Below are 12308 nucleotides of genomic sequence, written 5' to 3'. Positions count from 1 at the left end.
CTCGGGATTGGCAAGAGCAATCTTACAGACGACAGCTGCTTTCACAAAGTTGAAAGGCTCTTTACAGTGTTGTTTGTTCAGAAGAACACACAAAATATCCTAAATAGATTCAAAGGTGTATTTCAATATTCTGTTAGATATTTTAATACAAGCACTCAGCAGGTATTATTTGGTGAAAACGTCCTGCGTGCAGTGAATTTGACGCGTTTTTTGACCACTTATAATGACTCTCTTACCTGTCTGAAAGATATACTCTATTTTATTAACCAAACTGGTCACAGAGGGTGAAATTTAAAGTATATGAGCTATTTAAGGCAGCACAGAGAACGTGGATGTTTTTGTTTATAAGCAAGCACCAACTATCAGGCCAGCAGTGGGAACAGTCTCACGTACTGTATCTAAGTAAGTAGAGTGGGAAAATAAATAAGATTAGACAGCACAGGGCATCTGCAGGGTACACACAGACTGGTGCCCTAGAGCACTGCTTACACATCCTAACGGGAGCATGTTTCCCTCCCTTCTACTTCTCACTGCTTCTCACTTAATCCTTCTTTACCCTCTCCCTGGGTTTTGGTTTTCCTTTGCCCTCTGCTGGTACCTTTTCTTTATAATTCAGCTGACTTCTGAGCTCAAGAAATAGAAAAACACAAAGAAAGAGGCGTCGTTTTTGGTGTTGTTTTTCACTGTACTTAGTTGCATAAATATGATCACAATGTGGGGATAGTATGGTTCCATCTCCAAGGTCAATAATAATTGAGGCCAGAACCAGTGTGTGAACCTCTCAAAAATATAAATAATCTAATCTTTGCAGTGAGCAGACCCTATTAAAATTCCTAACAGTGTGTCCTTTGCAATGTCCTGATCACTAAAGATTTTCAAGGATGCCAAAATAAGAAACTTATTTTAAGGGCACAAAAAGCATCTGCAAAAAGATATGTCCTTTATACACCAGTTGTTGCAAGCAGGTGTTAAAAGTCTGTAGAGAAACCTGATGAAGAAACTAGATTCAGTAAAGACGCTAAAAAGAACACAAGCCTGAAAAAGAAAACATTGGCTGACATGTCTGGTTTGCTACAGGTGACCTGGATGGATGTTTCACCATTTTGTCAGGGCAAGCAAGGCGAGCACTGCTTGCCAAAACTCCACCTTCTTTTTTCATTGATATTTTCATTTTCATTTTTCCTGCTGTATATATTGATGGTTCACCATGTCAGCCACTGCTCAAGGCTTTTAATTCAGCTGTTTTGTTTTTTGATTTTTTTGTATTATTTATATATTTAATATGCTAAAAAATATCATCAGGATGTGGGCCTGTGTTTTTAAACTCATGCACAACTGTTTTTTCATAGATATGTGGTTCTCAATGGAAAGCAACTACAATATGTGATTTGTAGAATATGATACTGGACACTGAACAGATATTATAATATTATATTAAATATATAAAGTATTTAAAATTAATTCAACCAAAAGATATGTATTAATAATGGGGAACATTTTTCTGCAGAATAACATATGTACTAAATGTTTTCATGGTGTTTCATTGCCTTTTATCCTAATGGAATAGTTTGAAAAATTCATCAACCGCTTATCATTGTTAGCTAATAGGAAATAATAGGAAAACATTTATGTAAGATTAGATTGCAGAAAGGTGAAAACCTCCATGAACAGTGTAGACAGCCAGCATAAATGGTATGTTTTAATCTGATCTAATTTATCTTGAATTGCTAAATATTAGAGAAAAACGTTTTTGTTTGTGATTGTGGATGGGAGGGTGGTTAGTCTCTGCTTGGCTATCTGCAAAAGTAACTGCATGCCACTTGGTTTTATGTTGTATTATTTTAAGGAAGGTAACTTCACAGCAACACTTGAACATAGAGTAGATTCACATTTTCACATTCCCGTTAAATATTCTGTTCATCAAAACAATGTTAAAGTAAAATATTGAATTATAGATCACACACTTAAAGTTATTTTAAATTTAAAAGTAATTTTTCCTGTAAGTAATGTTACATAAAATCAGCAAACATGCAGAAAAGAAAACAACAGTAGAAACAGTAGCAGTTTCCACACAAAACCTCCATTTGAAAGTAACACCGAACCAGATATGCAGCTTTGCCTTTGGCCGTAAGCAAGGGGGTAACACTGACTGATGACGGTCATAACCCTGCAACAAAGAAAAAACAAAAACAACCTACCAAAACAATTAAAGGACAGGACAATAATTGTTGGCTTTAAATTAGCTGAAGAAATAAAGCGAGTTAGATCCAGATGGGGATTTGAAGTAGATTTCTGTCAGCAGAAGTGGCAGCTTGAAAGGTTGTAGAACCAATTAGTGTGTGAGTGAGGAGGAAAGAGGAAGTGAAAATGGAGCTTAGAAAGTGGAGGATGACATAAACATTAATCTAGACAGGTATGTGGGGGTAAAAACACTGCTGAGGGTATTGGAAAATAGGATGCGCTTTGCGGTGGATGTGTTTATTTTGTGACTATGACAAATCTGAAGGCAAGATAATATTTTAGTAATATTGTAGTCAACCGAAGATGAATGCAAAGCACACATCAGAGTAAACAGACTTTCATATCCCAGAACCATCTGGGGTTCAGTCATATTTCCTACAGCATGATTTTTTGGCAAGCTGCAATTTTGCTTATAGCACAAACTCTCTAAATCAGTTTAATAGATAATTATAATAATAATAATGGATTGAATTTATATAGCGCTTTTCAAGGAACCCAATGCCACTATTCATTCACTCTCGCATTCACACACTGGTGGAGGCAAGCTACGGTTGTAGCCACAGCTGCCCTGGGGCAGACTGACAGAAGCGAGGCTGCCATATCGCGCCATCGGCCCCTCTGGCCAACACCAGTAGGCAGTAGGGTAAAATGTCTTGCCCAAGGATACAACGACCAGGACAGAGAGCCCGGGAATGAAACCGGCGACCTTCTGGTTACAGATGCGCTTCCCAACCCCATGAGCCACGGTCACCCGAAGATAAAGGAATGTTTCATAAACTGTAACACATCAAGTGTTACAACTGGACTTGAATGACAGAGAAATATAAAGTTGCTTGCACATGATAATGAATTGTGGCTTGTTTGTGATTACAGCTTTGTGGAAATTGAACCATACCCCTGTACTGAAGACACTTCATTGCCTCCAAATAAAATATTCACTTACCTTTAAAATAGTGTAATAATAAGTCTTTTGTGTGTTTTCCTAGTTTATTATTTATTTATTTATTTATTTATTTTATTGAGGTGCATGATATATAACAGGTTAGTAGAATTGTACTATCAGACAGGATTGTGTAAAGGCACACATATCATTATATGTGTGCCTTTACACATGGACACGTGGAAATTTATGCAGCATTAAAAGCACCCAAAAGTACAGGTCAGATTTTAGACTTTGGAACTACCGATGAATCCAGTGAGATTTGGAGCTCCTTTGTGGAGACAGGAGAACCTTACAGAAGTACAACCTTCAGTGCATCACTTCAACCATCAGGCCTTTTTGTTAGAGTTGGCAGAAAACCCATTCTTCACTAAAAGGCGCATAACAGCCCCCAGGGAGTTAACTAAAAGACATCTGAACAGCTCTCAGACCATGAAAAGCCAAAGCCGCAGGTTTGATGAAACAAAGGTGGCCTTTGGTCACAGTTCCCAAGGGCATGTGTAGAGGACAATCAGGCACCAAGAATCACCTCATAGGATTTTTTTCCCCCCCACAATTGCTTTGTCTCATTCTGAAAGCTTTTTAAGTACAACTGTCAGAGCTGTATCATGGGACAAAACAAGTCTATTGTGTGTCTGCAAGCAGTAGTCGATCTAGTTATTGTTTCACCGAACTGAAAAATGCCTCTAATTGTTTTTCAGTGCTTTAATAAAAATAAGCTTTGTTCTTCTTGCTGATACTGATTGCTTATTGTACAGTATACAGGTGAGTTTTGTCCAGCTGAATGACATTCAGTATCACACTGGTATTTTTAGATTCTCATTTTAAACTGGGAGACAATTCATGAGAAAATTCCATGCTCTACAGTATATTAATTACAGATAGGCATGAACAATAGTATTTGAATCCTAGCTCCAAGATTAATGTTATCATCTTATTAATGAGCCACTGGCTGGCACATTAATAAATGACAACTAATGTGGCTGCAGGATAATCGCTAATAGTTAAATGGCTAACATTAACATTTGTACCGGTCTGGTTAATAACTGTTTAATACTTTAATCTTGTTGAAACATGAGCTCCACTGACCTCCTCAAAGTGTCCTTCAGTGTTGTGAATGGTGACTACTTCAGCTGCTAGTGAGGGGAGGGGCTTCGTGCGTCCTGTCCGCAGATGCTGTGTGAAATTGTGTCAACTGGAAGAGGTGAAGATGGCACTGTTGGTGTGTTACTGCTGCAAATAAGTAAGCCAAGAAAATAAGCCAAGATTTTTTATTTACTTATTTATTTATTTTTGCACTGATTAGTATCTGAGTGTTGGCTTCTTATTTTGACAACCATGATTTACAGTGAAAATCATGGTTGTCAGAATCAGTCATCCATATGTAACACGTGCACTTCTTCAGCAAAAATCAACAGATTGCACCTCCAAATAGCTTAAAATTCCACAATTTGTCATATTTTTGATGGACATCTGTTTCTCTTATTAATAATGCATATATGATGTCTTCCCTCACAGTGGACCAGGGAAGAAGTCTCCTTCCATGGTGCAACCATGCCCTAAAATAACTTTTCAGTGTCCTCACGGCTAGCATTCATGGTGTATAACAAATGATGTTGTGGCTGGTGGTTGCATACTTACCAACATCATGCTAAAAAGTGCTCCTCTCATATTTTATTCAGAACAGTGGAAGGAACTTGGTGGAAGTTAACATTATCCAACACAGTTACATAATTTTGTATTTAGTGTTACATAATTTTGTATTCCCACCCTAGTGGGAGACACTAGGGTCTCTTTAGGTCAGGTTGGGTGTTATAGGGATGTGTAGAAGTACCAGCCATAAACATGGCAGAATACATTGGTCTGATATGTCAGTCAAAATGGTATCCATCAAAGCTCAGCTGAGAGGATGCAGTAATGTTTACATGCTGTATGTCTGTATGTCTGTCGCTAGCACGAGCCTGTTGTCACTGGAAAATGGATGGATGCAGACTGAAGAGGTCAATCGATATAGTTCAATATATAGATAATAGTTCATGCTCACAACAAGGTTTGCGGATTTTTTTATATCCACTTTTACTTCTGTGTGAATGGTCCTGGTAACTTTTACACCGATAAACAGTTCTTAATGCCATTAGTCACTTGTCAGATGCAGCACTTATTCCACTTCAGCCGTCAGGGCCTCTACTCCAAACACTACCAAGACGATGTTGTGTGATCTGGTAGGAAGGCTTCTGTCCCCCTTGTAGCCTGAAAGATTGTCGCATTTGAGGGTTTATCATAGATCACCATGTCCTTCTCACATCATGTCAGCAGGCTACAATCTAAAGATTCCCAAACAGATTGTTCTCCACCTTAGCTTTGATGGATAAACAGACCATTCTTGTGTTAGACTAACGCCGGTCAGCACACAACGGTGAACTATGGAGATAGATATTCTTACTTTTCATACTCTGTATTTCTCTGGTAAGTGGTTAAACTCATGAACCTGTTGTAATATGCATTAGTTCGTGCTCTTCATACCTTTACCGTGTCACTGAGATCACTGCTCTTCTTTCTCTTTAAATTTTAAAAAACTGTTAACTGAACAAAGTCATCCTCAACTAAAATAATAGGGATCACTCCATATATTGCCACTTTTGCAGCTGTTTCCCAACCTGCCAGTACCCCCTTAACTTTTTCTGCTAATGTTTCTGCATTTTGTTCTTTTGGTGTGTTTTTTTTTCCTATTTATCTGCTTCTCTGATGTCTTTCTGTTGTTTATCTTGATGATGTTGCCTCTTAATTACATGTGTTATGTTTATATAATGCCCATATGCTTGTATGTGTGTTCTTATGGTACATAACTAGTGGTTAGTTAAAATGGTTTCCAATTTGTGCAGGTGCCCTTTTAGCTGTTGATATTTCTGCCATCAAATGTTCTTAACATCTTGTCAGGTTTTTTTTTAAAACAAAGGTAAATAAATATAATAGTTAAAAAACACAAAAGAAACCAAAAAATTGGTTTCAATTCTACCAAGAAAATCGATGTGTTAGACTTGTTAGATAAATCCACACGAAGTTTGATGCTCTAACTGCAGCCAAAGATGGCTAAGTACCTACTAAGGAATGCACTTAGCAAAACACTTCGAAGGTCTGTTTTTGCTTTGAACTGGAGTACAGTGTCTGAGGAAAGATATTAATTTTACATTTCCATTACAAGATAAACCTGTATCAAAATCTTGAAAACTTAACCTCAGATGTCATCCTGTAGCTTTTTATTTCTCAGTCGGCAAACCCTAAATGTATACAACATTAATAAAGTATTTCTTTCCTTTTGCATATTTTGCAGGGCCCATTCTTGGCCTTTGTCACTCACAGCTAATGGATGTCTTTACCCAGTATGCCTACAATGACAGTTTCTATGACAATGGAACATGGAGCTTCAACGATACAGACCAAGAGCAGAAGCACCCCTACAACTACTACGCCATGCTGCTTACTCTGCTCATCTTCGTCATCGTCTTCGGCAACGTGCTGGTGTGTATGGCTGTGTCCAGGGAAAAGGCTCTGCAGACCACCACAAACTACCTGATCGTCAGCCTGGCTGTCGCTGACCTTCTGGTGGCCACACTTGTCATGCCCTGGGTTGTCTACTTAGAGGTAGGATTGTAGAAATTCACGCACACACACTCTCTTTGCCCATATTCGAAGAGACATATAGCCTGACATGACCTATGCAGCAGACATGCTCTTTTATTTCTTTTTCTTAAACCTTTTTTTCCCCTCTGTGTCTCGGGTTTTCAGAAAGCAGAAAATTGCCATCTTAAAAAGCAGTATTTAGTTTTCTTTTTAAATCATTCTTTTTAGAAAGGGGTTAAAAAACTGGAAAGGGCAGGACTTTAAGTGAAATTGCATGCCAGTAAAATAATCTTGGTGAAAAGGATTTGAGCCAAACAGTCACCCACAGTTAACTACAGGTCACAGGCTCAAGGTGATACAAAGGTGAAGACTAATGTGTTCACATCAGTCCTGCAGTAGATAAAGGCCTGTAATGTAGTCCCACTATGTGACAACAGCAAAATGTCAGAGCAGTCTATTTGAACAAGAGCTGGATGTTAGGCTTTAATTCACCCAAATACTGGGCTACATCCTTTCTCATTCAGAGAACTGCTGCATTTGTTTTTTAAATGAATTATGGTACATCATTTAAATATGACACATCGGAATCACATTTTTAAAGAGAAGGCAGACTTCGATGTTTCATAATAGCATGCACATCCTGCCAAGTGAGTGGGATGTGGTCGGTCTTTTTGAAAAATCTTTGCCCATCTCTGGAAGCTACCTCCTTCATCCTGCGGTTATTTCTGACCATTAGGCTTCAGGTCACGCTGTCTGATGTAGGAAAAAAAAGCAATCTAAGACTGCGGGGACTTTAATCCCCCCATGTTTCTCAGAAACTCTTGATGATTATCACTTTAACCAGATTATAGTGCATTTAAAGAATTTCATAGCCCAACTCTGTCCGTATGATCTGGGCATATTTTTTCAAATAAACAAAAGAATATTTTTGTGGTCATTGCCAAAAACAATCAGATTCAAGCTCGTTCATGCATAAAGTATCCAACCTGCACATTCTGTTTGTTTTTATCCAAATTATTTACTTGTTGTCTCTGTTGATTTGGCCAGCTGGATACATGCAGAGGGAGCCTACATCAAAGCGGATCGCATAAGTGGGAGATGAATTGTAATCAGCAATGTATCAAAGCCCACAAATTACAGCATAAAACTTTATCAATAAAAGATAGCATTTGATATCAGAAAAGTAAGTCTTTGATGGTGTAAAGAGATTTAACTGAACAAGTGTGCGTTACTAAGTGTAACACATTTGAAGTACGGCGAACACTAAAACTACTCCGGATCTTTCATCAAATATAAGTCACAGCATGCTTTTGGACAAAAATCTGACTGTTTGCTGTTGCTTTATAGGATCTGTTGTGTGCAAACATAACATCAGATTACAAAACACTCACCGAGTAGTTGGCTGCTCTTGTTTCTCCTGATGCCCCACACTTAGTTCTGGCTCTACACATCATAAATGTAGTTTGGCAAAATTATTCATGTAAATCTATAGGAATCAAAGTCTAGCTCGATAGGATTATTATTTTACTTAGCTAAATGTTTGGCGTCTGTGTTTTCCATTCAATCTACATCTCTTACAGTTAAATGGGGGGGAAAAGACCCACATGAGCAGTTTGGTGCATTAAGAAACAGATTTCTTCAATTTTATAGCCATTTAATCCAAACAGGCTAATAACAGCAATTTGGAGAGTGAAGTCCTCCTTAGAATAATATGCTGGGAAGCAAGTGCTGGCTGTTTGTCAAAGTCAAAAGGGATTACTTCCCAGCTTGTGTTTAGAGTGGGATGCTCATCTGATTCTGGTGTGTCCCTCCAAGGCTGTCAGGCCTCCTACTAATGTGAGATGGGATAAAGTGAGACGCTAGTAGTTGGTCCGCTAGAAATCCTTGAAAATAGGAAATTATTTGGAACTGCTGCACAGTTCACATCATTTTGAGGTAAACACCAGACAGTTTCATAATCTCTGGATTAGCGTGTTGAGTGAAGATGGCCTTATATGTTCAGAGCTCACAACGGAGGAATTTAGGCAGAGATTTGTCAATTATTCAACTCATGTTCTTCATAACATCTTTCTTCCATCACGGACACCATCTGAAATTAGGCTTCGTTTCAGATGATTAAAACAAACAAACTTCATGACAATACTTACAATATTGTGTTTGTTTTATTCTGTTTTTTGCTGAACTCGGAGAGGCCTTTCTTCAAGCCTCATCTTTCCTTTTTGTTCCTATTTTTCTGTATTCATGTGTAGGCACTGAATTTTTTTATAATTCCACTGACTCAGGTCATCATGTAACTCGCGTATTAACTCGTGCTAAGGATGTAACAGCATGAACTACAGTGGGAACATAGTCACAGAGTGTGGGCAGGTTATTCAACTTGCCCTTTATTATTAAATACTAAATTTGCATTAATTAGTGCAGGTTTCGCTTTCTGCCTAGTGTGACTGATTTAGAAAGCGTACGGAGGGAACATTTTGCATAACTAGAAGTTGAGAGTTAGTTTAAAGTAAGGGTGAATAAAACGTGTATATAGTAGAATATTTGCTTTCAAGGTGTTGCCTCATGTCTTTATAGCATCCACACAGCAGGCAGATGTTTGAAAACTACTGCAAACCAAATGGCTCATAAATGTAATCAGTGGAAAATATTCATCATGCCAAGAACTAAACCTGTTAGTCTATTACCTTGGAGTGCATAATTGGCAATCAGCTACAGTGACCTGGTCAGAGCCATGAATTTAATGAAGGCTATGAACAGTGTTGCACAAAAACTGCAGGAATAAACACCCGCCTTACCTGCGGAGGCAGCTAATGCTGTAGTTTAAATCCTGTTTAAGGCTTTGTAAAGAATATGCTGTCAGGCATTGTGGCTGATATGTGTACAGAATTTCAATTTGGAAACCAGAGAAAGTTTGTAGAGTAGAGTGATGGCTCCTGTTGTATAGGGGTGGGCGATAGAAACGATATAAATTTGGCCAACGATAGAGATTTTGACTATATCGCTCTATCGCGATAGCGCATGTTGATGATGTCATCAAGCTGCGCCTGTTTTGGTCAAAAGCATCGCAGCGGCTAAAACCATTATCATCTGCAAATTATGGCGGGCGACAGTCATAGCAAAGAGATGAAGCACTTTTTGAAATATGGGGAAAGCCAAAAACTGCGCTTCCTCCACTTCCGTAACATTGATACATTAATGTTGATGTCTCTCGCAGCTGTTCTATTCCCATGTTGTTGCAGTATATTAATAACTAACCTCGTATTGTGGATGAATAATCTCAGTTGTTCTCCTGACTGATGTACAGCATCCTGCTATGCGATTGCATTTGTCCCTAACCACCAGAATCCTGCACGTTAACTTTTATCAAGTGGAAAAAAGTTGGCATCCATCCTCCAGCTTCACTGTGCTAATGTTATGCTAACATAGCTGTGTCACTAGCAATCACGTAGCACAACATTATATACCAGGTAGTCCAACTTCAGTAACCCTACAAACTAGGGGTGGGTTTTTATAATCGATTTATTGATTAAAATCGATTCTGGCTTGGATAACGTAAAATCGATTCATTAAAATCCTGAATCGATTTTTTAATATAAATTTATTTTGCCCGAAATGCCAGAATCTCTGGTGAAATCTCACAAAATTTCAACAACCACCAAACAGCTAAGACAGTAAATGAGAGCAGGAACACGAGATTCTGCACAAAGACTTAAACACACAGCGCAACCCGCGGATCAGAATCAGTTAGATGTCGCCTTTCTCACAGTCGGGGCTGAAAGCCGACAGCTCGCTGATTCTGATCTGTCGGCGGGTCCGCGCTTTGTGTTCACGCCCTTTATGCGCTGATTCTAAAGCTGTTAGTTTGATGTCTCTCCAAACAATATTGACCGAACCAGCAGCAAAAGAAGATCCAAACTACGCTTCACATAAACATCGTCATGAATTCACTCTGACTTTTACTGTTTTGCTTCCACCCGATGCACAGCTCTCTCTCTCTCTCTCTCTGTACTTCAAGAACAGTTTCCCGTCTAAATCTGTTTTCTCATTATTTGTCTGCTTTTTTTTTTTCGTTTTATACTTCCAAAAGAAAACCTAATTTCTGCCGTTCAATACTGAACAAATTTAAACTTTTTAAAATTATGCAAAATGCAAAACGCTTAGCCGTGTCTCTAATAAAACCGCTGTAACTTCAGAGGTAATGTTCATATGTTGATTAATGGTTTTCTTTCGTTTTTGATGTACTGCAGAATATTTTTATAAAATCCCAGGCCAGGAAAATCACCTTCATGTTTTTCTGTGTTTTATCTTCAGCTACTTTGACACAAAGGCATCTGCTGTGATGCTCACACCTTTGATAAAGTCTTGCGTGTGTCAGCTTCCTTTTTATAGATACAAAAATATGTAAATGTACTGATCTGAATTATAATATTTCTGACTGTCAAAATTTCCCAGATTCAAATCGAATGAATCGAATCGAATTAAATCGAATCGTGGATCGAATCGATTCGGGACCTTGTGAATCGGAATTGAATCGATTCTAGAAATCAGTGACGATACCCAGCCCTACTACAAACGCCACTGCTGTTTAGTTTTCTGTCTTCATTTATGTCGGAACTGGTAGCAGAGCTGTACGTTTTAATTAGTTTAAAAAATCTCTCAGTCAGAACATGGTATGAAATGTTTAGGTGTAAAATAGCGAGCTAACTTCCTGTTAACTTCTAACGCCATTAAATTTAACAAATTCTGTTTTCATGGACGCATGGATGTTAAACTTAATTGTTACACCCGATAAAGCAGCAATGCTGATGATTTAATTAAAGATGAAAGAATTTAGACCGTTTTTAACTCTTAGTGTTTGTTTTACTTTGGGACCTGAAGTTGACGGAGTTTTGGACCCAAATTACTCCGCAAAGCTCCTCACTAGGCAGCCGTAATGCTCTGACAATCCATCAAGCAGTGCGGCTTACCAAAGCTGTACTAAAACATTTTTTAACAGATTTCTGCACGCAGAAATCGGTTCGAGGTCAGTAAGCACAACCAGAATTCATACATAAGGAACACTCTCAATTTTTGAGAAAATTAAAGGATTTTTAGTGTGGAAAATACGTTATACAGAAGGAAAGAATATATCGTGATATATATCGTTACCGCACATGCTTCAAATTATATCGCGATATGAATTTTAGGCCATATCGCCCAGCCCTACTGTTGTATTTACTTCTTTTGACATTTTCAGGGAAAAATCTCATCTGACTGATGAGTGACATAACCCCATTTTTGTAGTAAAGCTCTACATGTGTACATTACAGCAGCGGTCCCCAACCTTTTTTGCGCCACGGACAGGTTTATGCCCGACAATATTTTCACGGACCGGCCTTTAAGGTGTCACAGATAAATACAACAAAATAAAACTAGTACTGGTACCGAAAAAAAAGAAGATTTATTCATAACACACGTGAAAAGACCCAGGAAAACCGAGTTAACGATAAAAACAATAACAAAATTA

The 12308-nt window shown here is 38.2% G+C and overlaps 1 protein-coding gene across 1 annotated transcript in view; it reads left to right on the top strand.

Moving 5' to 3' along the window:
- The window catches only part of drd2a (dopamine receptor D2a), a 49186-nt gene that overhangs the window by 20320 nt on the left and 16558 nt on the right, over positions 1 to 12308 (top strand). The window contains exon 2 of the mRNA XM_005915829.2: positions 6513 to 6823. Coding sequence (XP_005915891.1) covers positions 6545 to 6823 — 279 coding nt within the window. The 5' untranslated portion in view covers positions 6513 to 6544. The remainder of the gene's footprint in view (positions 1 to 6512; positions 6824 to 12308) is intronic.

This window comes from Haplochromis burtoni, unplaced genomic scaffold (genome assembly GCF_018398535.1).
Source record: "Haplochromis burtoni strain Fernald_Lab_line unplaced genomic scaffold, NCSU_Asbu1 Contig_15, whole genome shotgun sequence".
Lineage (NCBI taxonomy): Eukaryota > Metazoa > Chordata > Actinopteri > Cichliformes > Cichlidae > Haplochromis > Haplochromis burtoni.
Note: the sequence above shows the minus strand (reverse complement) of the source record. Positions and strands in the feature narration are given on the sequence as shown.